At 40.3% G+C, this 26575-nt stretch overlaps 1 protein-coding gene across 2 annotated transcripts in view; it reads right to left on the bottom strand.

The window, feature by feature from the left end:
• chst8 (carbohydrate (N-acetylgalactosamine 4-0) sulfotransferase 8) overlaps positions 1-26575 on the bottom strand; it is a 125716-nt gene that overhangs the window by 53077 nt on the left and 46064 nt on the right. Inside the window, exon 2 of one of the 2 annotated variants that reach the window (XM_085352174.1) lies at positions 13782-13804. The exons of the other annotated variant lie outside the window; for it this stretch is intronic. Coding sequence (XP_085208300.1) covers positions 13782-13804 — 23 coding nt within the window. The remainder of the gene's footprint in view (positions 1-13781; positions 13805-26575) is intronic. 2 annotated transcript variants of the gene reach the window in all.

The raw sequence follows: 26575 nt of genomic DNA, 5'->3' as shown, positions 1-26575 counted from the left end.
CACAAATGCGGTTCTGAAAGAATGGTTAAAAAATTCCCCAAAACACACTTCTAAACTTTGTGGAAAGCCCAGATGAGCTGAAACTGTTATAGCTTCAATAGGTGTGCCATCATCATATTAAACCATATGGATTAAGAATGGGATGCCAGTTGAATTCACATGTGTGTGAAGGTAGACAAGCAAACACTTTTGGTAATATATTTGAGCAGAACAACATGGTGCAGCATGATTAGCAGTCTTGACTCAAAACAATAAAGTATTGAGTTTGACCCCACCACCAGGGCTTGCATGTTCTGTCCCTGTCTGCATGGGTTCTCTCCAGGTTTTCTGGCTTCCTCCCACAGTCCAAAGACATGCAGTTAGTGGGGTTAGTTAACTGGAGAATCTAAATGGCACATAGGTGTGAATGTGAGTGTGAATGGTTGTCTGTCTCCCTGTGTTAGCCCTGTGATAGTCTGATGACCTGTCCGGGGTATACCCTGCCTCTCACCCTATGGTAGCTGGGATAGGCTCCAACCCCCCCTGCGAAGGATAACTGGAAAAGAATGGATCAATGGAATATAGTGAGCTGGTGCAGCAGGTTCATTCTACAAAGAAATCTACAAGGTTTTTCAGGTTTTGTTGAGTCACTTTTAACTGACTTAAAAAACCACACAGGGATATTAAATATTTAGCATATATCTGTTAGATAAAAAATGTAGACTGCTAATTAACCTTCATTTCCATAATAGGCTCAGGCCAAGCACATACTGAATAGTAAGAGCTTCATCCAATGCAAATTAGCTCCAGTAGGAGTTTTTCATTTCATCTGAGCCGCATAGGATAATACCAAGATCCAGCTCATAACTTGGAAATTAGTGGTAAAGCAGCACCACCCTCTTTTTGCCTGAAAGCTGAGGTAGAAAGCTGACATAAATGTGTCCTTTCAAGTTCTTCATGTAAGCAGACAGGGGCTGCTGCAACAAAGCATGCTGTTCTATGAATCTGCATAAAAATTCATGCCACAGGAGACATTAGATGCAGAACAAGTCAAGCTGGGAAAAGAACTAATATAAGATATATTTTGCAAGGTTCTTAAACACTGTCTCCCCTTCAAGACATTTAAAAGCTAACACAAGCAGAAACGCATAGTACTCCTACATCATGATGCACAAGACTCCCACACATAAAGGTAGTACTGTAATTATTTAGCCAACACAGATTTCATATTCAGACAAATATGTAGTCTTTATTGCTTTACTCTTTCACTTCTGGAAGTAGGGTAATGGAGTAGAACAGTTTTACTGTTATTTCATCATGAACACATACTTTCCTTGGATTGCCCATGTGATGTCTAGTGCACAGTACACGCAATGCATTTGTTTCATTTAGCAGGGATCTGGGATGAATTTTGACAGATGTTACATCTAAGGTTAGGATCCTGCTGTTGCTTTTAGTGTTAGCAGCTAAGTAAGCGAATCCTCAGTGGCCACCAGTACATGCTGGGAAATTCTCCATCATACATTCTGATATAAAGTTAAAGCCTTTCCAGAAGCATGCCTTGCAACTCAGCTGCAGCCTTAGTAATGCTTCCAGGCAGTTATACTGAAGCCACTATCTAACGGGAGAAAGTCTTAACTTTAATTGCAAAGGTCATAAAAAGTGCATGTGTGTAAAAACAAGTCAAAACTGATAAAAAAAAAAACACTCAAAAGGATTAGTGACTTTTCCCTCAGAGTAGGGTTTAAACTTTTGAAAAAATAAATTCTATTATGCATGCGTAAAGTTATGTGACATTACAGCTTTATCCTACCAGAGCACTTCAACAGATGGATACAGTGAGCCAATGACAAGCACTAGAAGACTTATCTTTACAGTGATAAGGAGTCAGTTGTCAACCTCTGCTCTGCAAGCATCAGTGTATCCGTATGATTGTCTGCTGTGTTTTCCAGTTTAGCTGCCACTCAGCAGCTAAACTGAAAGCCCTCACATAACGACACATTTTGAACACAATATGCAGATTCATTTGTGGTGATTTGTAAACTTAATTATCATATGGTACACACTACAATTAAAATTAATGAAAAGTTACCCAAACACTAAAACATTTAGAATTTTGGGTACTTAGTTTTTTGAGGGTCGGCCTTTGTTATAACCTCACGTCAGATTTTATACTAATACCTCTTATTGGTATAAAGTTTGAAGCTCTAATCAAACTTCAGAAACTTACCAGTTTTTCTTGCCTCAGCCTTCGTAACAGCTGCAGATCATAATGCCTTGAGCACACTTGTCACACAGAGTGTGCAATAGAAAAACTGAGAAAGATGCATAACAATTTTCTGTGAAGGAAATGGATTGTTGTTTTCCTCCTCTTCAGTAATTTTTTAATGCCTCATCTCGAGGCGAGGATTGGCATATTGCATGTCAGTTTTGCTCAGTGGTGTCTCGGCGACCCATGATTCACTGCTGAGTCATGCAACATGAGCTTATTCAACTGTCTCTGGATGCGATCTAGCAATGAGATGTCTTATATTTTCTCCTCATTAGTAAACACTGTTTGGGGTGCTGGAAAGGAATATCTGAAACATCAGGAGGTGAAGTCCAAGAGGTTGCAGAGTGTGGGCTGGAAACAAGTTGTTTACTTTTTTATAGTAAGGCTTAGAGAAAAAAACCTCCAATTTTCCAGAGGCACTATAATGATCCAGGTGCAAAGCGTATCTGTCCTTTTCCCAGTGGCTAAATATTGACTGTGCTTGGTAGCAGCAGATGGGCTGAACGGTGAATGCAACTTTGCTGGAAGGATTGAGCGAGTGTACGAGCGACAGCTGGTCCTTCCTGTGCCCAGTGGACCTGGTTGCTACATCAAGCTGCCTCATTAGAACTAGCTGGGGCTTTAGGAGCATTCTGCCACTCAAGCCACTGCTCTAGTGCTCCCCATCAAATCCCTCATTTGCCTCTGTGCCAAAGCTGAAGGACTATATAATATGTTGTGTCGGCAAGTTTTGCACATCCCTCACTTCACAGAATTATGCCGGGGTCACCTATTCACATTTGGGGTCATTTCATTTTGCCAGGAGAGAATTATGACGTTATTGCTGTCCAAATGTTCACATTCAACTCCGGCTCTCAGTTGGCTCTTAAGTAAAGCATTCTGACTAGGGGGATGTAGCTTTTTACCTGTCATTGAAAATAAAAATTTCCCTGTGCACTTCCACAGTGACACTATAAAAAGTGTCTCAACATAATATGTTATTGAAATGCTTTACCAACATAAACAACTGCCAAATTTGATTGAACTGATTTTCTTTTGTTTCACTAAATGAAAATTCTGTCAGACTGTTTGTGGTGATCATAAGCCCTGGATTCACTGATTTCCACTCAAAATAAAGTGTCATCTATTTCTCTGATGGCTGTGACGAGTGCTCATCTCACTGCAGCCTCTGTGCTGCTGGTAGAAGCGGCTGGACTGGGCTTCGGTTCAGCAGCTCAACTCAACTCTCCTCAGGGCTGCAATCATCTACGGCAGCATCTACTTATCAGAGGGCTGTTTGGATTACCACACCATGTTTAATGGCAAGCTGCCATATGATGAGTATCATCAGCACAAGGAGCAATACATATTCTGTGTCCCTCCACAGAGTACCGTCTTGCTTATTTCACCACACCAAGTCCCCCCCACCCCCTTATTCTCAGACTCAGTATACAGTAAAAATTGCACTGGGAAAATGTGGGAAAAGTGAAAAACAAAAGCATAAAAGCCAAATAACCCAGATGCAAATATAGCTTTATTACTGACGCTCTTCCTCTATACAGCACAGTAACAGAGTAAAAAGCATCACAGATGTGCGCTATTTTCTGGTGAGATACAGTATCATTAATAACCAATACAATTCAATGGGGATTTTATTTTGGAGTTTCTGTGAAATAAATAGAATCATCAAGCTGTGACAGGCCAGGCAAGTCATTTGGTGGAAGCTTTGAACTGCTTGGAGCAACAGGAAGGTGTGGCACATTTTCTCACTTCAGTCTGCGGCTTCATTCAAGATGCCAAAGTCCTGGCTTAGTGAAAGAGACTTTTAGGCCGTTTAGAGGGTGAACACAATCAGAGCAACTGTGTTAATAAATCAATATAATTCAAAAACACTGCCATAAATTTTACCTTTGTCAAGCGTATAGATTTACTGAGCGAGCTCATGGAGAGCTGTTGATTCAGGAAACACAGATTTGTTTTTCTAAGTAGTGTCACACTGCATAGAAAGTTTGTGTTTGCTTCCATTTTATATGGCTTACAAAAGATTGCTTGCATTTACTTGATGTTTTTTCCAGCAATGGACTTAAACCTTGTGCTGACACCTCTGTAGCTCACCAGAGCAGAAGCAGTGCTAGAAAAGCCATGTGTGCCTTCTTAAATGAACCGTTGTGACCGTGCACCTCTGAACTCTGATTTACTGCCATCCAACTACGATTTTAGTATTAAACCAACAGTGCTCTGCCTGAAATAAAGACACAAGAGTCTTTTGTGCCTTGTCAAATTTATTGTCCCCTCCATCGTACTGGACCTCTTGCCACAAAATTAGACTTTTACTGTAATAAAATGTAATATAATATATATAATAAGTCCAATAAAAATTGTAAACAAACGCTCCTCCCCGTAAATACCTAACCGAGTCCCGACAACTACCAACCTGGTAGTCTGGAAAACTCACCTATTTAGTGCATGACTTTTATCTCACACTTGATGAATGAAATAGAGGTATGACTCATAGGCAGTGACAGAGGCATGGGTCCATAACTTGTATATAAGGTATCGAATTAATAAAAAAAAACCCCCAAACAAACAGTATATTAGATTTGACATCACAGTGTATCACAGTGGATTTCTTGCATCGATCCATGATACTGTAAAATAACTCTAACAAAGGCCTTTTGAATGGAGTTCAAAAAGTTGGAAAAACTCAACATAGACTTCAACAAGCATTAAAAAATTAAAGAAGACTTTTCAGATATACAGTTATATAATATATACATAAAGTACTCACTTGCTCTGGCAGTTCTGTTTGGTGTAGCATTGGAACTTATGTTGAAAAATCAGCCAGTCTCTTGGCAGTTCTTGAAATTGTGAAATAGTGTGATATATTTGTTTGTATACAAGGGGACAAACTGTCTTTTCTCTGTGAAGTCAGCACAACTTTGAAGTATATTTCAACTGGAAGTAAATTTCATAACAGCAACCAATATTTTTTTTAGTACTGTCCTCAGTTGTACGGAAGGCCCAACAGCGCCTCTACTACCTGAGGAGACTGCGGAGCGCACACATTCCCAGATCTCTGATGTTGAACTTCTACAACTGTGCCATCAGCAGCGTTCTGACGTATGGATTTCTAGTGTGGTTCCCCAGCTGCACCAAGGCCGATCAGCAAGCACTCCAGCGGGTGGTGAAAGAAGCTGGCAGAATTATTGGAACAAGTCTGCCAGAGATCAGTAATATCTTCCCCACTCGCTGTCTGAGGAGGGTGCACAGTATCCTGCGGGACCAACATCACCCTGCGCGCCACCTTTTCCATCTGCTGCCCTCAGGGAGAAGGTACAGGTCTATACAGGCCAGAACATCCAGACTGGCCAACAGCCTGTATCCACAGGCTGTGAGGCTCCTGAACTCTCTGCCCCCCTCTCACGGACAATAACCATATCCAACTTCTTAATAGCAATGAACTGGTCTGCATTGGTGCATCATATCTTTATTCTCTTCCCCCTCCTGCCCCCCCCCCCCCCCCCCCCTCTTTCTTAAATAGATAACTATCATATCTGATATCATATCTCACAGTACAATAATATTGAATGGGTTGCATTGTTGTATTTTGTCATGTTTCTCAGGTCTTTGTCTGAATTTCTACGAACATTATTGCTAAGGATTGTCTTATTGCATTGGAGTCACACTGGGTTAAATATGTACACTTGGGTTTTAAGGGGTATTTATTATTTTCTTCTTTTTTTGGGGTTGTATGGAAGCCCCAAACGCAATTTCATTGTTCTTGACAATGACAATAAATAAATAAATACTAAATACTAAATACTAATTTATAAAACTAAATGGAGCCTTACAAGGTGGTAAAACAACAACTGCTTAGCATTTCACTGAGATAATCTTTTTTTTCTGAGGGTCTATTTTAATAAAAAACAATATATGATACTTTGTTAATCTCAACAAATCAGTGTCAAAACCTATAAGAAAACAAAGGAAAGTCAAAAGTCAAAATTCTAATCCTATCACTGTCCCAAGGGCTGCAAGGCAGCTGCTACATGAAGGGGCCACTAAGTTTTTCCCCCCACACATGCTGATCTCCTTTGCTGGAAAGAAAATTTACCATAACCTTTGTTTAGTCTTAGTTTTTTAGTTGTATACTTTTTCATGGTGTTCAATGTCAGACAACCAACTGAAAATGATAAAATATTCTGAGATGTAATTTTTAAAAAATAAATAAATCATCAGATGGCTAATGGCGTCCCAGGCAAACTGTCCCAAGGGCTGCAAGGCAGCTGCTACATGAATGCACCATCTTCTTGGGTGCTAAGATGTGTCTGGGCACTATATTAACAGGGAGAGGGCTCTTGCCTGATGGAATATTGATAAAATGTTTTTTGTTTGCTGCACATTGCTCAGAGAGTTGACGGCTCACTGCACTAAATCATAAAGCCCGCTTGGACGTACTGCAGAGTCAATAACCAGTTCTTTTTCTATTCTGGGAGTGCTCTCAGCTTCTGGGAGGTCGTCCATTGAAGCAACACTGGTGCTGAAAGACTTACTTATCTTAGCTATGTGCCATGCTTTACATGCGTTTCTTAATAGTCTTACTTAACACAACAAAAACGTTTAAAAGAGTTTGTTTTATAGAATAGGTAACTCATAATCTGTCCATTCAGAGCACAATATCTTAGTGCTCAGTTTCGTATACTACTGCTGATCTCATTCCCCTACAATGTACATCAGTATGCACTGGGATTCACCCCTGGTTTCTGATATATGTCTGCACCTCTCTACTACCAGACCAGTTCCTGTAAATGTTTCTGTAAATTTTTGCCAAATTAAGTGATTCTGCCTCTGACATCTCCTGTCTGTGTATACTCTGCCTTGAGTAGATATTTTCCCTCAAAACTTGGTGATTTGACAGTTATCCTAAGTGCTTGTGGTTCTCTGTAAGAGCTAGTGACATATATCTTCAACGTGAATGAAATGTTTTTTTCTGCAACGTGACAGGTGGGTATAGCATGCTGAAGCCCTGGCAGGCTGTACTCCAGCAGCAGCCGCAGTGGCAGCTACAGCATTGAGGCTGAGAGCAGGAGAGGGCTTGCCAGGAGAGGTGATGATGCCAGGAACTGCTGTATCATTGCAAAGGTTCTCTTTTCATTATAAATTATAAACTAAGTCTTAAAATCTTAACTCAGGTGTTTCCAGACATTTTAGATGATACCTACGTGCCTTGCCATTCTCATTTTAATGCACAGTCTGACGCTTAGGACACCTACATTTTTAATGGTGACATATGCTTGGATAGTTCTTTTCATAGGTGGATGTTAACCATGGATTACGCGCTCTAAAAACTAAGTCCATGAGTTATAGTAAATTATGCTGTATACATGACATGAATAGCTCCTTTTAAATCACGATGTGAAACGCAACAACCAAAGTTTATGAAGCTTTTCATTTTCATTGCAGTACTAATTGATGGTGTCAAAGATACATGCACAGGATGTTGTTTGGCAGTACAACAATATTATATGCCGAAGGATAATGGTGCACCATTAATGAGTAATAAAGTCTTTGTTAATTTTATTTTCACCTGATGCCTAAAAAATTGAGTTTTATGTTTAAATGTGATGACAAGGGGTCAAGTGTTACTATGTTACGATTTTGATTTTACAGAGCCATCTCACTATTGACATAACCTGGCACCTCACAGCACTAACGCAAAGCAATACCTTGTGCAGATGTGGGAGTCACCAGCAGTTTTGACAAGACAGTATTTGACACTACGGGAATGAGATAGGGTGGAAGCAGAGGTGATGCAGAGGTATAATTACTCTGTTTGCATTATGGCAACTCATTAAGAGGAGATGATTTTCCTGCCAAAGAAAGTATAACAGAGGTCTGTGATCAATGTGACGTGTTTCTCTGCACCCTGATTGTTGAACTGGATGTTGAGACAGGATCTCTAGGGACTGCGAAAGGGAGACTTGTGATGTGTTTATTTATAGAGTACAATGAGTCTAATTGGTAAATTGGTCTAATGATTGATTCACTATTGAGTTTGGTGTCGTCTAGCTTGACTCCACAGTGAGGGATGTCTGGAAATAGCAGGAATGACAGCAAGGAGAAAGAAGAGCCAATACTTCTCCCCGAGTGCATGCTCCTCCGATTAACTGTCCAGTTTCCCCCGGAGTTCAGCCCACTGTAAGCAATTAAGCACATCAAGGTTGTGGCTCAGTCTGGCTGACACAAGACTGAATTAAAGCCTTATGAAGGTGGTTTTCTATTTAAAATCCTGCTCAACAGGATCTCAATTTTTTATTTGATGTTTTTATCAACTCTGCTTTTGATCCGTTAGCTATTCTAATAAACGATCTGGGGTCACTTGAAATGTGATGTTTAATGATGGAATTTGGTAAATTTAGCCCACATCCAAAAATATAAATAGTGAATATCCTAGGGGTTGATGATTCTAATCTAGTTTAGCAGAAAGGTGTAAATGAATCAGATCTGTGGAAGCATGGCATAACATGGTCTTCAGTTTTAAATTAAGCATGTCCCCCATCCGTTTAAAGTCTCATGTGCAGCTGGAGTCTGCTTAAATCCCTAAATTTAATAACCATTATGTCTGTTGGTCATGGCAATCAAATTTTTCCACATAAGTGTTGTTTCAACAAATGGGGTTATTCCTCTCTATGGCAGAAACCAGCCCATTACAAGATTTGATAGGCCCAAATAAATCAAGACTTTATGCATAACAGTATTCCACCTCATGCAGAGGACTTAGCTCAGGGGCCTATCTGCTTCCTGGTGTCAGGTTTGAAATTCAATTACCTGCTGCCCTGGGTAGCTGCTTGCTGGAAGCAAATCATGGATCTGAGGTAAGGTTTAATGGATTTGAAATATAATTTAGCTCTGGCTTGGCTCCTTGGAGACAGGTCACCATTACCTATAACCACATTAGAGGTAATCAAAGATTCTCTTGAATTCGTTACCTTGGCTTCCAGCATGCAACTCGAATATTCTATTTTCTTCCATCTCTGATGCATTTAAAGGGGAAGTTATGTATAGGTATAAATTATAGACTTATTATACTGTGGATTTAGCTTTAAAGAATATGACTGCATCTTTTCTTTGTGGCAGTTCAAAGTAAGGGTATGTGTGAATATGTGACTGCATTAAAGATCAAATGAATTAATAGAATAAAAGATTTTCCTTAATCGGTTTCTTCCAATTCAGTTTAAATCAATTCCGTCTGGTTCAGTCTAGCTTTACTAGGTTTCTTTAGAACAACACGACAGCTATTGGGAAAAGCTGTTGTGACAGCAAATATACTGTGGCTCAAGGTGCCATGTTCTTTTACTTTAATTGCAGATTGTAGCTTATTGCTTAGCCCTTTTTTCGAAAGGAACCTTTTTTCAATAGGCAGAGCCTCCCCTTCCTCAGACACCTGTTATTAATTCTCTCTTGTTTAATCAGAGACCTGGGAGGTAGCAGTCGCTCCTCAGGCTGTGAGGATGACAAATGAATTGCCAGGTGAGAAAAATGGACTCAAATTCATTCTCTCCTGGAATTTGTGTTCAGATCCATGCATTGTTCTTCCTCGAGGATAATGGATGGCATGGGTGGGACTTTTAAGGTGCAGCTCAGAATTCCAATAAATAGTTAATGTTGCAAAAAGTCACCCATTACAACTCTCTGACACTTTGGTTATTTGGAAATAGCAGATAGAAAGTCACTATGGTTGGAAACAACCTGAAGAATTTACTGGCAAAATATGCACCCTTTTTAGGCCATTTAAAGCTTCTTCTTTTTTTTGCATATAAATAGAAGTGATTCAAATAAGATTTTAAATCCTTTTGCTTCGCTGTCTTTCCTCCATCAGTAAAGCCACCTGGAAATGTCATTGCTGCTGTCTCCCATACAAATACAATCCCTTCTTCATAGAGCATATGAGGATAAGGCAGCAGCAGCTCATATTTAATTGTCATGTTTCAATAAAGGGATCTTAAAGCACTCACATTTAATTAGTTTTGATGCATGTGACACAAACAGTGAAATTTGCTTGTTATTGGTCAACAGAAAAAGTGAGATTGTAATGGCAAGTGGACTGCTTTTCTACTCTACCTGAGCACTCAAAACACTTTATACACCTTTCTTTATTCACTGAAGCACTTTTTTCTATGCGTTTTCTCAGTAAATGCTTTCTATCCAACGTTCACACACACATTCATGCACCGATGGATGCATCGGAAATCAGCCTGGGATTAGTGTCTTGCCCAAAGATATTTGGCAACAGACTGAAGCAGCCAGGTATTGAAACACCGGCCATCCAATTAGTAGATGATCTCCTCTACTTCCTGAGCTACAGCCACCCCAAACAGAAAGACTATCAGATTTTTAATGCTTTATTTATATTGTTAAGCTTGAGTGTTCTTAAAGCCATTCACCCATTTCCTTTTGCTCTTCTGAAGGCTGGCTTGGATGGTAGCTGGCTCCTAAATCATTCTTATTATTTACTAGTATTATTTAATGGATGAATGAATACTCTCAGAGCAATGAACATGCATAAAAATATGTTCCCAGGTTTACACGTGTATGTTGAAGAAATATTCCAATAGAAGTCAAAAGTTTTCTAACAAAAGTATTTACTCTGCGTTGCGTCATCAAAAAGGAGCAGTAGCCCCACTAAATCCTTGAATGGTACCTCTTTTAAGTGTCTGAGAAGTGAAGGCATGTTTTTCTCTTGTCAACTGGCATTTGATACAGGGCAGAAAGGAGGTGACCTTGCCCTGCTGCTGTGAAGGGCTGACTCCAGCTTTCAAACTACTCCCCACTGTCTCCTATAGCTTTAGACAAGCTTTGTGAAATGATGTTAGCTACAGCTGTGGTTTAAAAGGGTTTGCTTATTTTTACTGCATTGTGAAACTTGCAGAACACTTTGGGTAAGTTTTTTTCTTATTGTTGGGTTAATAGAACAACAAAAAGCAGGAATCTGCTGTACCAACATCACTTTGTCTTATTGTTTTTGTGATTTTATAATCCAAAGTCAGTTTATTTTGAGGAGCCGTGTGTGTTTTTAAGCAATATAAATTGCAATTTGTTGGAAAGAAAATGTGTTTGTGGTTTTAAAAATGAATCTAATGCACGAACCTTTTCCATTAGCTTCCACAGAAAATTAGCTTTTTTCCTCACACATCATATTGTGTAATTAAGGTCAAAAACAGTTGAAAAACAGTTCTGCATTTGGAACCTGTTAAAATATATTCTTTTAAACATTTAACATCCTTTTCATCATGGTCTAAGTCTAATAGTTTAACCCTAGGGAGAATGTCTATGGTTTTAAAATATTGACTATTTAAACAGACTAATGTCGGTATGTACCTGAAGGACATTAAGTGCCACTTGTAAATACAAAAACACTGATGATTGTTGGTAAATATCTGTGGTGATGAAATATTGAGTGAAACTCTTCAGGTGGTTTCCAAAAGGGTTCTGTGGTGTTTTTTTGGAATAAAAAAAATTCAAGAAAAAACATTTCGGCTTCTGAGATGTAATGAAGTTACTGACAAAGACAGAGAAACCTGCTTCCACAGCTTGTGTTTTCTTTTGGACTGTTTGTTATTAATAAAGTCTTGATAACTCGACACCACATGTAGCCATGAATAAGGCAATGACCATTTAAATGGATGAAAATAAGGACAGCATGTTCTGAATCCTATTTGGATCTTGTTCAACATCAAAACAGCTGCCATTTCAGGGACCCACTCCATTACTTACTGACAATAGAGTCTGATAATGTAATACAGCAAATGCTTTGTGCTGAATTTCAGAAGATCCAGATGCCATTCAAAGTCCTTGCTTGCACAAGTCATGCATTGAAGACAAGCTGCTGTCTAGGATTTATGCACATGGCAGAACCAAGATGGCGGCGCGCACAGACGCAGCGGCCCGGAGCTCCTACACTTTTGCACTTTTGGTGGTACTGTGTATTATTTCACACAGTCTGGGGTTACTTCAATACAACAGAGATGATCTACTACAACTAAGCCGTGGAGATCTTCAACTAACATCCGAGTATCTCATCCCCCCGGAGATCGTTAAGCAACCCCCGGGGCTACCCGCAACAGCAAGCCGCAGGAGGAGACGTTGCGAGCGGAGGCAGAAGAGAGGCAAGCGGGGAGGCCTGTGGGCACGGCTAAAGACTAGTCCGTTTAAACCACCACTCCCGATCATATTCCTCTCCAACGCCCGTTCAATCCGTTACAAACTGGATGAAATACGACTGCAGATCGCCACTCGACGGACTTTTAATAACTGTTCGTGCATGATTTTCACTGAAACCTGGCTGGACAGCGCCATTCCCGATGCGGCTATCGATCTAGCAGGCCGCACCGCCTATCGAGCCGACAGGTCTGCGGACTCGGGTAAGAAGACTGGCGGGGGGCTGTGCATCTATATTAACAACCTTTGGTGCACGAACGTCACGGTAACGGAAAAACTGTGCAGTACAGAGGTAGAACTGTTGGTGTTAAAGTGCCGTCCATTCTATCTCCCTCGGGAATTTTCTGCCGTTTACATCTGCGCTGTTTACATTCCACCAGATGCTAATGCTAAGCTAGCGTTAGCACAATTGAGCAGCAGCATCAATAACAGCCTGGTAGCACACCCGGACAGTGTCTTTATTGCGGCTGGGGATTTTAACCACGCGGACCTGAAATCTGTACTTCACAATTTCCACCGTAATGTGAAGTGTGCTACCAGAGGAGATAGAACGTTGGACCAGGTGTACACCAACATGGCGAATGCGTACAGAGCCCAGGCTTATCCCCACCTGGGTCTGTCAGACCATCTCTCCCTTCTGCTACACCCAATATACACACAAAAGATCAAGAGCACTGGGATTACAACCAAAACCGTGAGAACATGGCCGCAGGATGCTATTCCGATGCTTCAGGACTGTTTCCACTGCACAGACTGGGATGTATTCAAGGTGCAGGACACTGACAATCGTGTCGCATTGGACAGTTACACCTCCACTGTCTTGGACTACATCTGTTTCTGTGTGGACAATGTAACAACTTGGAAACGATTCCGTGTGTTCCCTAATAATCCACCCTGGATGACACACGGAGTTCAACAACTTATTCGAACAAGGAACAACGCTTTCAAATCCGGGGACCAGGAGGCATACAGTGCTGCCAGGGCCAACCTGAGAAGAGGCATCAAGACTGCCAAGCAGCAGCACAGGAGGCGTATCGAGGCCAGGTTTGAGAACAACACAAACCCAAGGCAGGTCTGGGAGGGCATCAGGGCTATCACGGACTACAAAAGAAGAACACCATCACCCTCAGCCGACAGTTCTACTCTGGCTGAGGATCTAAATCTCTTTTATGCCCGTTTTGACAGGGAGAACACCGACCCTGTCCTGTCCCCTCTCCCCTCAACCGACCCTGCTCCGGTCCTGAGCACTCATGAGCTGAGGCGTGTGTTCCGGAGCATTAACACCAGGAAGGCGGCCGGGCCGGATGGAGTGCTGGGCCGGGTGCTAAAAGACTGTGCTGCGGACCTGGCGGACGTCTTCACCTCTATATATAACACCTCGTTGTCCTGTTCACTGGTACCATCCTGTTTCAAAGCAGCAACCATCGTTCCCATCCCAAAACAGTCAAATGTCACATGTTTGAACGATTTCAGACCTGTGGCACTCACCCCCATTCCCGCCAAATGCCTGGAGAGACTGGTCATTAAACACATCAGAGCTGCTTTTCCACCATCCCTGGACTCGCACCAGTTTGCATACAGGGAGAACCGGTCAACTGAGGATGCGATCGCCACAGTGCTGCACACATTACTGAAGCACTTGGAACACAGGAACACCTATGCACGGCTCCTCTTTGTAGACTACAGCTCGGCTTTTAATACCATCCGGCCATACAAACTCCGTCCCAAACTCCACCAACTGGGACTTAACTCCTCTCTGTGCAACTGGATTGTGGACTTCCTCACTAACCGTAGACAGAGTGTCAGAGTGGGTAAGAACACCTCTTCCACCCTTGTGGTCAACACCGGTGCCCCTCAGGGGTGTGTTCTGAGCCCTCTGCTATACACTCTCTTCACCCATGACTGTATTTCCTCCTGCGCGTCCAATCTCATTGTTAAGTTTGCAGATGACACTACAGTGCTCGGACTTATATCCAACAATGATGAGACAAACTATAGGACAGAGGTGCAACAACTAGAGTCATGGTGCCACGACAATAACTTGGTCTTAAACACCAAAAAGACCAAGGAGATCATTGTAGATTTCCAGAAGAGGGGTCATAACAACCATCTGCCTCTCTTCATTGGCAGTGAGGCGGTGGAGAGGGTGAGCAGTTTTAAATTCTTGGGGGTAACTGTGACCGAGGACCTGTCCTGGGGCAACCATATCACCTCAGTTGTACGGAAGGCCCAACAGCGCCTCTACTACCTGAGGAGACTGCGGAGCGCACACATTCCCAGATCTCTGATGTTGAACTTCTACAACTGTGCCATCAGCAGCGTTCTGACGTATGGATTTCTAGTGTGGTTCCCCAGCTGCACCAAGGCCGATCAGCAAGCACTCCAGCGGGTGGTGAAAGAAGCTGGCAGAATTATTGGAACAAGTCTGCCAGAGATCAGTAATATCTTCCCCACTCGCTGTCTGAGGAGGGTGCACAGTATCCTGCGGGACCAACATCACCCTGCGCGCCACCTTTTCCATCTGCTGCCCTCAGGGAGAAGGTACAGGTCTATACAGGCCAGAACATCCAGACTGGCCAACAGCCTGTATCCACAGGCTGTGAGGCTCCTGAACTCTCTGCCCCCCTCTCACGGACAATAACCATATCCAACTTCTTAATAGCAATGAACTGGTCTGCATTGGTGCATCATATCTTTATTCTCTTCCCCCTCCTGCCCCCCCCCCCTCTTTCTTAAATAGATAACTATCATATCTGATATCATATCTCACAGTACAATAATATTGAATGGGTTGCATTGTTGTATTTTGTCATGTTTCTCAGGTCTTTGTCTGAATTTCTACGAACATTATTCCTAAGGATTGTCTTATTGCATTGGAGTCACACTGGGTTAAATATGTACACTTGGGTTTTAAGGGGTATTTATTATTTTCTTCTTTTTTTTTTTTTTTTTGGGTTGTATGGAAGCCCCAAACGCAATTTCATTGTTCTTGACAATGACAATAAATAAATAAATACTAAATACTAAATACATAATGCACAATATGAGTGAACATATTGTGCATTAGAGGGTTTTTCTTTTTTTTACAAAAAGCAACGGATGTAGGGACACATGTTAACAGCACCACAAATTAAGTGTTTTTTTTTCTCATGTTGCAAACATCAGACATAGACCTGAGTCTGTTTTTTTTTTTCAAATCAGAATTGCAGCTTTCTTTCTCCTTCACTTATCGAACAATAGTCCTGAAGAATTGGATTTCTTTCCTTAGAGCTATCAGCTTTTGATGTGACACAGTGACTGTAAGAGTCAGTCATAAGGTTTAACAATGAACAGAAACCCTCAGATGTTGCCGATCTTAGCTGTTTCTCAATGCCTTTCTGAAATTCTAACGTTGCAGCTCATGCTCAAGGCATAAATCAAAGTGTGCAATGCTCATTCCAGAAAACTAATACTATTATCAGTGTAACTGAAGCTGACAGAAAATTTAATTAATTACATGTTTTTTTTTTTTCATTTTAATGAGCTCAAGTGTTAAGTCACTTTTAAGCATCTGCCTGAAACAAGATAACATTCTGTTAGAGAAAAGGGCTTTACTTTCCTTTTTAATCAGACTTAAGGTCTCAAAGCCTCATTTAACAAAAAATAACTAAGAACACAAATATTTGATGGAAGGAGAATGTTAAAAAAAAAACCCCAAAGAAAATAAGCATTGGGGGAGCTGACAGAGCGTAGGATTTTCAGTGACTTCAAAGCCTGCAGTTCCATCAGAGCCATCCATATTGTGAAGAAGCAGCCCACGGTCAGGTGATAATCAGGCTGCTTTGTGCTGCATCTACCCGTGTTTGCGGATAATCATGATGGGCCAGTGGGCTGGTGAGTGAGGCCTGTGTGGTTTTCTATCCTTTAGCTATTTGATCACTGTAGGAGGACAGCGCTGTGCAGGGAAATAATCAATGCCAGAAGGCTATAAACAAATAATTATTGTGTTGGAGAAATGTCTGAATTTCTTATATTCGAGGAAGTGTCTGCCAAAGGCCCAGATAAATAATGGAAAATAAATCAGTGCCATTCTAGCTGTTGGTATCACAACTTATCACCAACACCAGTCACTCGGTCAGTGACATTATGTTTTTCATATCTGCAGTGGCTGATACATAGCGACTTCAGCTCAGATGCTAGAGTGAGCTTCCTGCTAATTACGGGGTAATCCCTGTCCCATCCACATCCTTAAGCAACACACTGAAAATAAAGTTGTTCACAATAGCAGGGGAGTGCCTGGCATAGTAGCTTGTGTGCAAGTGAAACTTATTTTGAGAGAAAAAGAGTCAAGAAAAAGAGTGTTCTTTCTGATCGTGATGAAACTAGCGGCTGTGGTGCCATTAATGAGAAGTTTCACATAACGAGATTCTAACATGGCTGGACTCAGCCAGCAATGTTACGCCTTCTTGAAGAATGTCTGGAGGCTGGAGACTCTGAAAATGCAAGTACAGTTTGAAAAGTCTTGAAAAAAAAATGTATCCCAGACTTGTTTTATGAGGTCACAGTGAGGCTTGCAATTTAGCTTAATGCTGATTGAGTCACTGAGGCATTGAAGCAGCTAACAGACAGCTTTATAAATAAAAACAAAATTAGTAATTAATTCACACTACAAAAAGGGGTCTTAGACACAAACTGTTTCTAAGACCTGTTTAAGCAAAGAGAAGATAAATGATCTCATTTTTTTAAACACTCATTTTTTTTCTTGCCGTTTTGTTCCTCAATTAGGTTTTACCACTTTGTTTGATTATCCAAAAAAATAAATAAATACAATACATATTGCCTTTTTAAAATGGCATAAAAATTCATGGCTAACTATATATGTATCTCATCTTTATACATTTTGGCTCTGCAAATATTCACTCGTGTCAAGTACTGCGGCGTGTTCACAAATTGAAAGCCCTCTATGTGTTCAAGCCCTTCTGTCTGAGGGTCCTCATAACCTTGTTCTCATGTGTCCCATTCAAGCTCTGCTTCAACTAGCAAACTCATCCTCCTCCTCAAAAAATGTCAAGCTTCTTAAGAAAAAAAAGGGGAAAACAGAAAAAGGAAAAAAGAGCTCCTGTGGAAATGCTGTTTTATGCTATGTCTTATTGTCTATCCTGATCAAATCCTTCCATGAGGACTCCTGCTAACTGCATAGAAATCAATTTAATAAAAGATTGGCTTTCATTAAAAACCCTATGAAAACACTAGACATCGATCCTTCAACACAACACAAATAGCCATTGTACTTTATCAGCGGTCTGTACTTTGCGCCACACATGCCCACAAATGGATGCTTAAACCTCTCTATGCTTAAATGCACACACACACACACACACACACACACACACACACACACACACACACACACACACACAGAAACAGGACACACATAAGGCTGGTTCATCAATGTGATGGGCTGGCTAAGAGTGGCATTAGACTTAGCTCTTTCTGCATGACTCTGACTGTGAGACAGCGTGGCTGTATGTGGTGGAGACAAGCTCATGGTATGGGGTTCAATTTATGTGGGAAGACTGCTCTAGATGGGACTGTGAAATGGGAGCCAAGCAGGCAGACCATGCTACCCGCCCGCTCTCAGCAGAGTAGCGGTAACAAACAAGGCAGGCGCTTCTCATGTGACAGAATGATCTCGACAATACACTGGCAGTTGATGTGTCGTGTTGCTGCCCTGGAAAAATCAAAAACGGTGTTATGAATGCAATAAACAAGCTGTGGGTGGGTGGGTGCTTGGTGTTGGGGGGTGGGGGTAAAGAAATGCGTTAAAGGGGAATTCAAAAGAGTACCACTGTAACTGGACAGAGATGAGAACAGTGCCTGCTCCTGCTGTGCCTTCGATTTTCTGCGGGAGTGTTACTTTCATTCTTCACAGCATCATGTAGAATGTGGACTGCCATGCACTGAGCTCCTCTCGTACAGTAGGTATGATGTGTATAAGGGAGCCTGTTTTTTAAATATAGTTTTTGTTGTACATAATAGTTTGGTTGTTGCTGAAAAATTTATTATTTCAGTCTGGGACATGTCTTGGATGTGGCATATCTACATAAATTATCTCTATACAAATCAAGGTCTTGCTATTCTGTTTGCTATCTTCCTAGTATGTAAATGTCAATATTTTTCTGACACAGTGTGTGAATCATTTGTGTCTGAAAGAATCGGCTGGATCTTGTGTCGGGTGGCAAATTTGCTGCTGAAGACAAAAAGTATAAACTTTATGAATAGTTGAATGTGGCTGTGTTGAGTAAGCTGCTGATGGGATTACAGAATTAAGCTTGAGCCTTCTGGAGGTGTCAAATGTCCATAATAATTGAATATAATATGTTATTGGAGGAGCACACTGACATCAAAATGCCCCTTTCTTTAATAGTTTCAAAAGGACTGGTATAACAAAGCTGTTTGCTGGTAAAATAATCATCTCCAAACATATTCCACTCACTGTAGTATGAAAAGAACGAGGCTGTTATATACTGGAGGTGATCAGAAAGTCAATACAAAGCAAGCAGCTGAGTTCAGGGACCTTGAAGCAGCGGTCACAGGTTTTACTTCAAACTGCCCTCTGAGGGTGTGGTTAAGAGAGTCAATATTTGGCCTCCTCATCTCAAGCCTCACAAAGATTTCTGTCAGTTATGCTTAACTTGAGTTCGAGCTCTGATAAATGAATCATGGTAGTGAGTGCTTTAGAATAGTTGGTACGCCAAGTTGATTACATCATACCCAGCAAAGCAAAATCAATGCAGTCAATAGAAAAAAAAAAACCTGTCAGATTCAAGGAGCAGCTTCGTCGCCATCCTCATTCTCAGAGATTAAACTACAAATCAGTTTGTCACAAGCTGCTATGTTTTGAGACTACGAACATGAATGACTACTTCCCTCGACCGGCAGTTTCTAAGCAGTCTTTAAATCCATGAACAATATTCAATTTCTAAGGTTACTTTTATGTAGCTGTTCATAAACAGATTCATTACATGTCTTGTGCAAGCACCTCAAAATAGAAAACAATTCACAAAAATGTCCTCCTTCAGCAAGCCAAATTCCTCTAGGGGAAAAACAATAGCCTTCATATCTTCAAACAAATGCAAGTATGCAAGCTCTGCTGAAATGTTTTCTGCTGTGCTGCACTGTGCATAGGGATGTACTTTGCATATCTATTATGCGCTTTCTCTGTGAACAAGCAACCTTGTGGAACTCATCCGAAATCTGCTTTATATTTCTTTTGAAATCAATATTCAGCTTGTTGCTGTTTTCAAGTCTGCCAACGACAACTGCCCCCAGGCAGCCAAATCATAGGGCTCTTGTGTGAGGAAGAGCTCGCTAATACTTGCATTACTTAACTCTTAGTAAAAAACAATAAGGGACTACTCCATGCTCGTTTGGCATGTTTAGTATTGCGCTGCTTTTAAGTAATGGCTGTGTGGAATCTTTTCAAAACCAGTGTTCAGCTAATGGTTTAATGAAGTGCTACATTGACCTAACATGAGCCTTTGAAAGCTAGTGAAGCTTAAGTATTGGTTTTACCATCAATAAGTTAAGCTGAAAGCAGTTGGATTGGATGAAAAAAAAATTCTTACCTGTCAGGTTATCAGCATAAACAGACAATTGAATGGCAGCATGGGAAGAGAGATGAGAAAAGAAGGACACAAAGTTAGCCACAATTTTAAAATCAGATCAATTCATTATTCATTATTTTATATAGTGTCACATCACAACAATAGTCATCTCAGGGAACAATGCCCCTTGAGGAACAACTTGGTGACAGTGTCTTACAAGCCATTTACTTTCACAACGAAGGAATTCATGATGGATAGTAGAAGAAGGATATGCAAAATGATTGGTCTCTAGCATTGTTTAATAAATAAACAAACAACAACAAAAAAAGTATTGCCGTATGCCTGAATGGTAAATATTTAGCCAAAGGGAACTTGGCTATGTCAGAACCAAATTGTCTTGTGAGTTAAATAATGCTACTTGATCCTTTTAGATCATCTGCCTCTGTCACATCAATACTTTGGATAATCCTTCCTCACTTATATCCATGAGTCGTTTCTGTGGTCTTCCTAGTTTCTTCCTGCCTTTTTACTACGTTTTACTTCCCTACATTTTTAAACAAATATCTGTACTTTCTACTCTTTACATTTTAAAAACAAGCTTGTTATTTTTGGTTAAATGCACTTGAGGCGAGTTATTTTTCACATCGCTACAGGCCTTCAATCATCAAACCCATTTGAGCCTAACAGCCTAAACACATGAAAGGCAATGCTATTCATGTGTTAATCACCAGGGTATAACACATAAAAAGAGATAAAAGAGGCAGAACCATGTGCCATAGTCAGAGGTTAAATTGGGTTGGTAGTTTTGTTTGTTTGTTTGCTTTTTAGGCACAACACCGGAAAGAGTGCAGATGTAGATGGGGTTGCTGTGCTTTAGCATGTAGCTAGTGCAACTAAAGAGGAGCGTGGAGCAACAGGAGCATAAAAGGAATTATGTTTTCTAAGTAGCAGGTAATATAAGGTAATATAAAATGCAGCCTTTCTATCAGCTCAACAAACATCAGCAAACAAACTGTTTGTGTGCAGTTTGGCAGGAAGTGTGCCGCTAGCTAAAGGTACAGCTGCTGTTTTTTACAGGGAGAAAAAAGAAAAAGAGCTAACTTCACTCATAGATAGAGAAAGATACGAAATACAGGACAGCTGAGGAAGAAAACGGGTTAGATTTAAAGGTAAGGACTGCTCAGTGTTATTTGATAAACTGGAAATTTAATACTGATATGTAAGTTCTCACATTTTCAAATGAGATATTTGGTCTGTACTTGTGACATTATATTTTAGTGTGATGGATTTAAAATAAAACACTGTGCTGGACTAGTGCACAGTGGCTGTGGCGTTCATGGTCAGAGTTTGGTTACTTTACGTGTAACAGAGATTGATTTCAAGTTAAGCTGTTGATGTTTAGACTCATTCACTGCATTCCTCATAACTTTTTTAGTATAAAGGCAGCAAAAACAGTGTACTATGAGTGTAGAGGATGGAACAACACAACTCATAAGACATCTGCTTCCATCTTGTTGAATTCAGCTGATCACAACCTGTACATAAAGAAAATCCACTGGAGCAAATAGAAATTGTGATTCTCTTCCCCACGCTGAGCCACTACAACTGATTTTAGGGTTGCTGAATCCCACTTTAGCCCCTGACTGCACCTACTTCCTGTAGGCAACAGAGAATAGTTTTTCTACTGCTCATTTTTCACTTGAGTGATTTAAGCTAAGTACATTTAGTAGAATTACTATTTCTTTATTTCTTTCTTTATTTTTTCTTTTGCCTGTCCCATTTGGATCTTTAGCCATCAGAATTGTTGTCTGAAGGCCAAGAAAGATGCCAAGTGGATTTACTTTACCAAGTGGATCATCATGGCCTTGCCATATTGGTCCATTTGATTGACCTTTATTATAATTATGTATTTATTTTATTTTCGTTTTTTAAAGACGGGATAGACATGACTGGGGGATAGGACAGGGAGAAAGAATGAAAGAAAGAGAGGGAGAGAAAGAAAAATAGAGGGGAGAAGAGATGTAGAATTACAATTTAAACTGAAGTAAAGTTTTTATTCTCATTTATTAATATTATTTTATTTTATTATTTTATTAATATAGCATAAGCTTCTGTTAGCTTTGCACAAAAATAGCTGGTAGAAATGTCCAACAAAGTGCTACTTTTTTACTTTCTTACTTTGAGTACATTTTACAGCCTATATTTTTTCACTTTAACTTGAGTAAAGAAGTTGAATCAGTGTTTCAGCTTTTACTTGAATATGTTTCAACACCAGTATCTGTATAAGTATAGAATGTTTAAACCTTTGCGATCTCTGACAATCCCACCTCTGTAAATGTCCAGCCCATCTCAACCCTGCATCTCTAACTTTGTCTTAAAACTAGAGATGGATTTTATGTAAATGGTAAATGGCCTGTATTTATATAGCGCTTTACTAGTCCCCAAGGACCCCAAAGCGCTTTAAATATCCAGTCATCCACCCATTCACACACTGGTGATGGCAAGCTACATTGTAACCACAGCCACCCTGGGGCGCACTGACAGACGCGAGGCTGCCGGACACTGGCGCCACCGGGCCCTCTGACCACCACCAGTAGGCAACGGGTGAAGTGTCTTGCCCAAGGACACAACGACCGAGACTGTATCAGTATCGGTCCGATACTGACGTAAATTCCTGGATTGGATGTGGGAGAGAATTAAAAAAATGTAATCCGATCCATTAAATATCAAAAAAGCACCTCACAAAACTTGCGACATGGCGTAACTCTGCTTATAACCTTAGCATGTTGGAGCAGTATGCATCAGGTGATAGAGCAGCTGTGTGTATTTGTAGCCTCGCTACCAAACCAGCATTTTATCTCCGAGGAAGTTATCCCAGAGAGAAGTAAAGCAAGTGTGTAAGTTCATCTCTGAATGTTTGTAAAACATTCCCTCGTTAAGCTTAACAACCGATATATGGCGCGACTGCCTCTTTTCTGATCAATAATCAGCTGATCGGCTTTTCTGTCGGGAGTCGTCTCTCTTCTTTTTTTATTGCCCACTTCGCGCCAGAAAGAGGAAACCAGCGGCTGAACAACAGCAGCAAGTTTAAGCTTGATGATGTATTGTTAGAATTTATTTAATATTACTTTCAAGACCAGGATCCCTTTCTACATAGCTGACAGCTGGTAACTGTGCAGGGGCGGATCTAGCAAAGTTTGGCCAGGGGGGCCGATAGGAAAAAGGGAGCACAAAGACATACTTTTCTTTCTTATTCTCATTTAAAATGTCTAGCTTTTAATAAATAATTATCTGAATCTTACACCCAAAGTTTTAATCTGATGTAAAATGTATAGAAGTCCATTACTGTATATATTAACTATTAAGTCTAATATACCCTAGTAAGCTATAGTACTTTTTCCTTTGGGAAGGTACCATCTGTGCAGTCTGCAATTCTGTTGAAGAAAGATGTTGAATCTATTTAAATATTCTTGAAAAATAATCGATTTAATTTTTTTTCACACTGCATCAAATTAAAGTTGATTATGTCAATTAAGCATCATGAGGTGGAGGGTGGTTCCCTTTTTTTCTTTTTTTCTTTTTTTTTTGCTGGGAGTTTGCAACCCTATTAGTTAGGTTGCTTACTCTTTAAAATACCAGAATAGGGAGGATGGAGAAGGTTTAAGTTTGTTAGATTGATCAGCATTGCTGAACTATGAAATATTTTGGGTGCAGTGAATTTTTGCATACAGGTATAACAGAATAGCTTTAGTGTTTGTTTGTTTTTTAACTTGAGTATGAACTTATACAAAAAGCAGCAAGATATTAAAAAAGCAGTTTTATTGATTAAAAAACACACTATATCGGATTTATATCGGTATCGGCAGATATCCAAATTTATGATATCGGTATCGGACATAAAAAAGTGGTATCGTGCCATCTCTACTTAAAACCGCTCAACCCGAGCCACTCCCTCACTATCCTCATTTCTAGTCATGTCCCTCCTTCTCTCTCCCAATGAAAATCTTAGCATCAGCACTGCCACTCCCAGCTCTGTCATCATCAATATCATAACAGGTCTCACTACTGTCTTATAAACACTCCCTTTCACTCTAGCCGCTATCCTGCTAATCACCCCTGACACTCATCTCCATCCACTCTAACGTTCATGCATTCTTCACCTCTCCTGTGTACTGTTGCTTTGAATGGTTAACCCCAGGTATTTAAACTCAGCTACCTTCACTACCCCTGCTCTTTGCAGCTTCACTGTTAGACCTGTCTCGCTCTCATCCAGACACATACATTCTTTCTTGCTTCCACTGACTTTCATTCCTCTTCTCTCCAGAACATGCCTCTCCAGGCTCTCTTCCACCTGCTCCCTACTCATTCTGCAGATCACATTGTTGTCCGCAAACATTATAATCCATGGAGACTTCTCTGCCACTCCTGACTCCTGTGCAGTACCACAGTTCCTCTCATGGCACTACATCATATCATTTCCCTAGATCCACAAAAACACAGTGAAGCTCCTTCTGACGTTCTCTCTACGTCTCCATCAAAACTCAAAGCAATCACCACATCTGTAGTGCTCTTTTGTCATGAAGCCATACTGCTGCTCACTTACTGTCACCTTTTGTCTTAACCCAGCTTCAACAACACTTTCCCAACTTCATGGTATGGCTCATCAACTTTGTCCCTCTGCTGTTACTACAGCATGAACAGATATAAGAATGTTCATGTTATATTTTAAATATCTGCCAAACAGATGAAGGAAAAAAGAAACATACAGAACAAGTACTTGAGGATTTATTTCTTTACGAAGTCATTATTGCAAATTTCCCCCCAAATTTAAAAATGACGATAATTTTCCAAGTCATTGTTATATATAAAATACAGTGTGAAGTGCTGCCGTGTTGCTGTTCTGCTTCATTATATGCATTACCACATTCTTCTGCTTTTACATCACATTATGCACATTACTCTGTGTCAAGAAGCCAGACACAGCAAAAGGCAAAGAGCAACTTAACCTCACTCACCATGAAACAGAGAAATCTCCAGGGTCGATTCAAGAGAATCTCAAGACAATCCCTGCAGACTCGTTTTCCTTCCTAATAGCTATTTCTCAACCCCCTACTTTCTAATTAATGCAAGACCCATACCCTGCGGTCTTTTATCGGCCTGTGTCTTCCTGCTCCTGCCCCTAGCCATCATCCCTGGGGCCTCAGTGAGGACTGCCCTTGGACTCTAGCCTCTGCCAGCAAATACAGCTTGGCTTTGAGGCCTTTCCCAAGGCAAAATCGACCAAAATCAATGTGTGGAACAGTGTGGGGTGGTTTGTATCATCAGATGAGGTGAAATAAGGTACACTTACATTTGTTGAATTGCTCATTTTAATTATGCAAAAAGGATGGAATAAAGAATGAATTTTTGAGTTCAAAATGTAAGAACTGAATCCAAGCCATTGGTTTTGAACACGTTTCATACCTGTCTCCTTTTTAGGTTTCATGCCCTGCATTCCTGTTTCATAATAAGTTGTGGGGGATCTAATAAATTATACAGGGCCCTTAAATAAAACATTAGGAAAATTATATTATAATGAATTAAGTGTTCACCTTAATTCCAATTAATCTACATTTAACATGGTCTGGTTTGTTGAAATTAAGAAAATCACTGGTGGCTGCACTATAAACCCGCATATCATACATATTCTTCCCTAAAACATTGTGCAAATGGTAGTGAATGTTCCTATAATTAATTTAATCTATTAGCATCTCTTAAACAAAACTATTACGCTTTTTGTTGTGATTATGCAGCGATGATTTCCAGAAACAAAAAACCACGCTCAAAGACAAAAACGTGTGTTTTATGGGAACCACATTGTCTTATGGTTTTAATTAAAACTGATGGAAAATACCTTGGGTTCTTTTCTGCGCATTACTGTTGCTTTTTCAAAAGCTGATGTTTATAACTATCACGGTCACACGAGTGCATAATGCATTCAAATTTGCCTGGTCACAGCTTGCCCTTTGATTTTAGCATGTAAGGTTAAAAACATTGCACGCTTTGACAAAATGATTTTTTAAATGTAATGAATAGGAGCAGTCTGCATTTTAAATATGTCGTGATGCCAGAGAAAAACATCTGATTTTGACTGACCAGGCCTTTACACTGAGAATTACATATAGCTGCTTTTGATAGCAAATATAATTATCTTCTGAACCAGTAATGAAACAGAGCCAACCATCTATCTTCAGTAATTACCTCAGTTAATGGGAGTTTGTCTTAAATATTTAATTACACAGATATTAGCAATGGATTTCTAGACTTGAATAAACAGATCAGAGCTAGCTCAAAAACCATTTGCAAATACCTATTAATGTTTGCCTTGAACTATTGGGAATAGTGCAGGTGGGACTGACAATTCAGATCTGTTCAGATAAGCTGTCAATCACAGAGCAGTACGCTAAATTGAAATGCAAAACCTGTATAGCTGAATGGTTTGCAGTAATATTACTCTGAGGCATTTGGAATAAAGGTGTCCATCATATAATAAATGTTATGC

This window comes from Diplotaxodon limnothrissa, linkage group LG1, assembly GCF_057381915.1.
Source record: "Diplotaxodon limnothrissa isolate DT_005_m linkage group LG1, D_limnothrissa_male_GT1.1, whole genome shotgun sequence".
Lineage (NCBI taxonomy): Eukaryota > Metazoa > Chordata > Actinopteri > Cichliformes > Cichlidae > Diplotaxodon > Diplotaxodon limnothrissa.
Note: the sequence above shows the minus strand (reverse complement) of the source record. Positions and strands in the feature narration are given on the sequence as shown.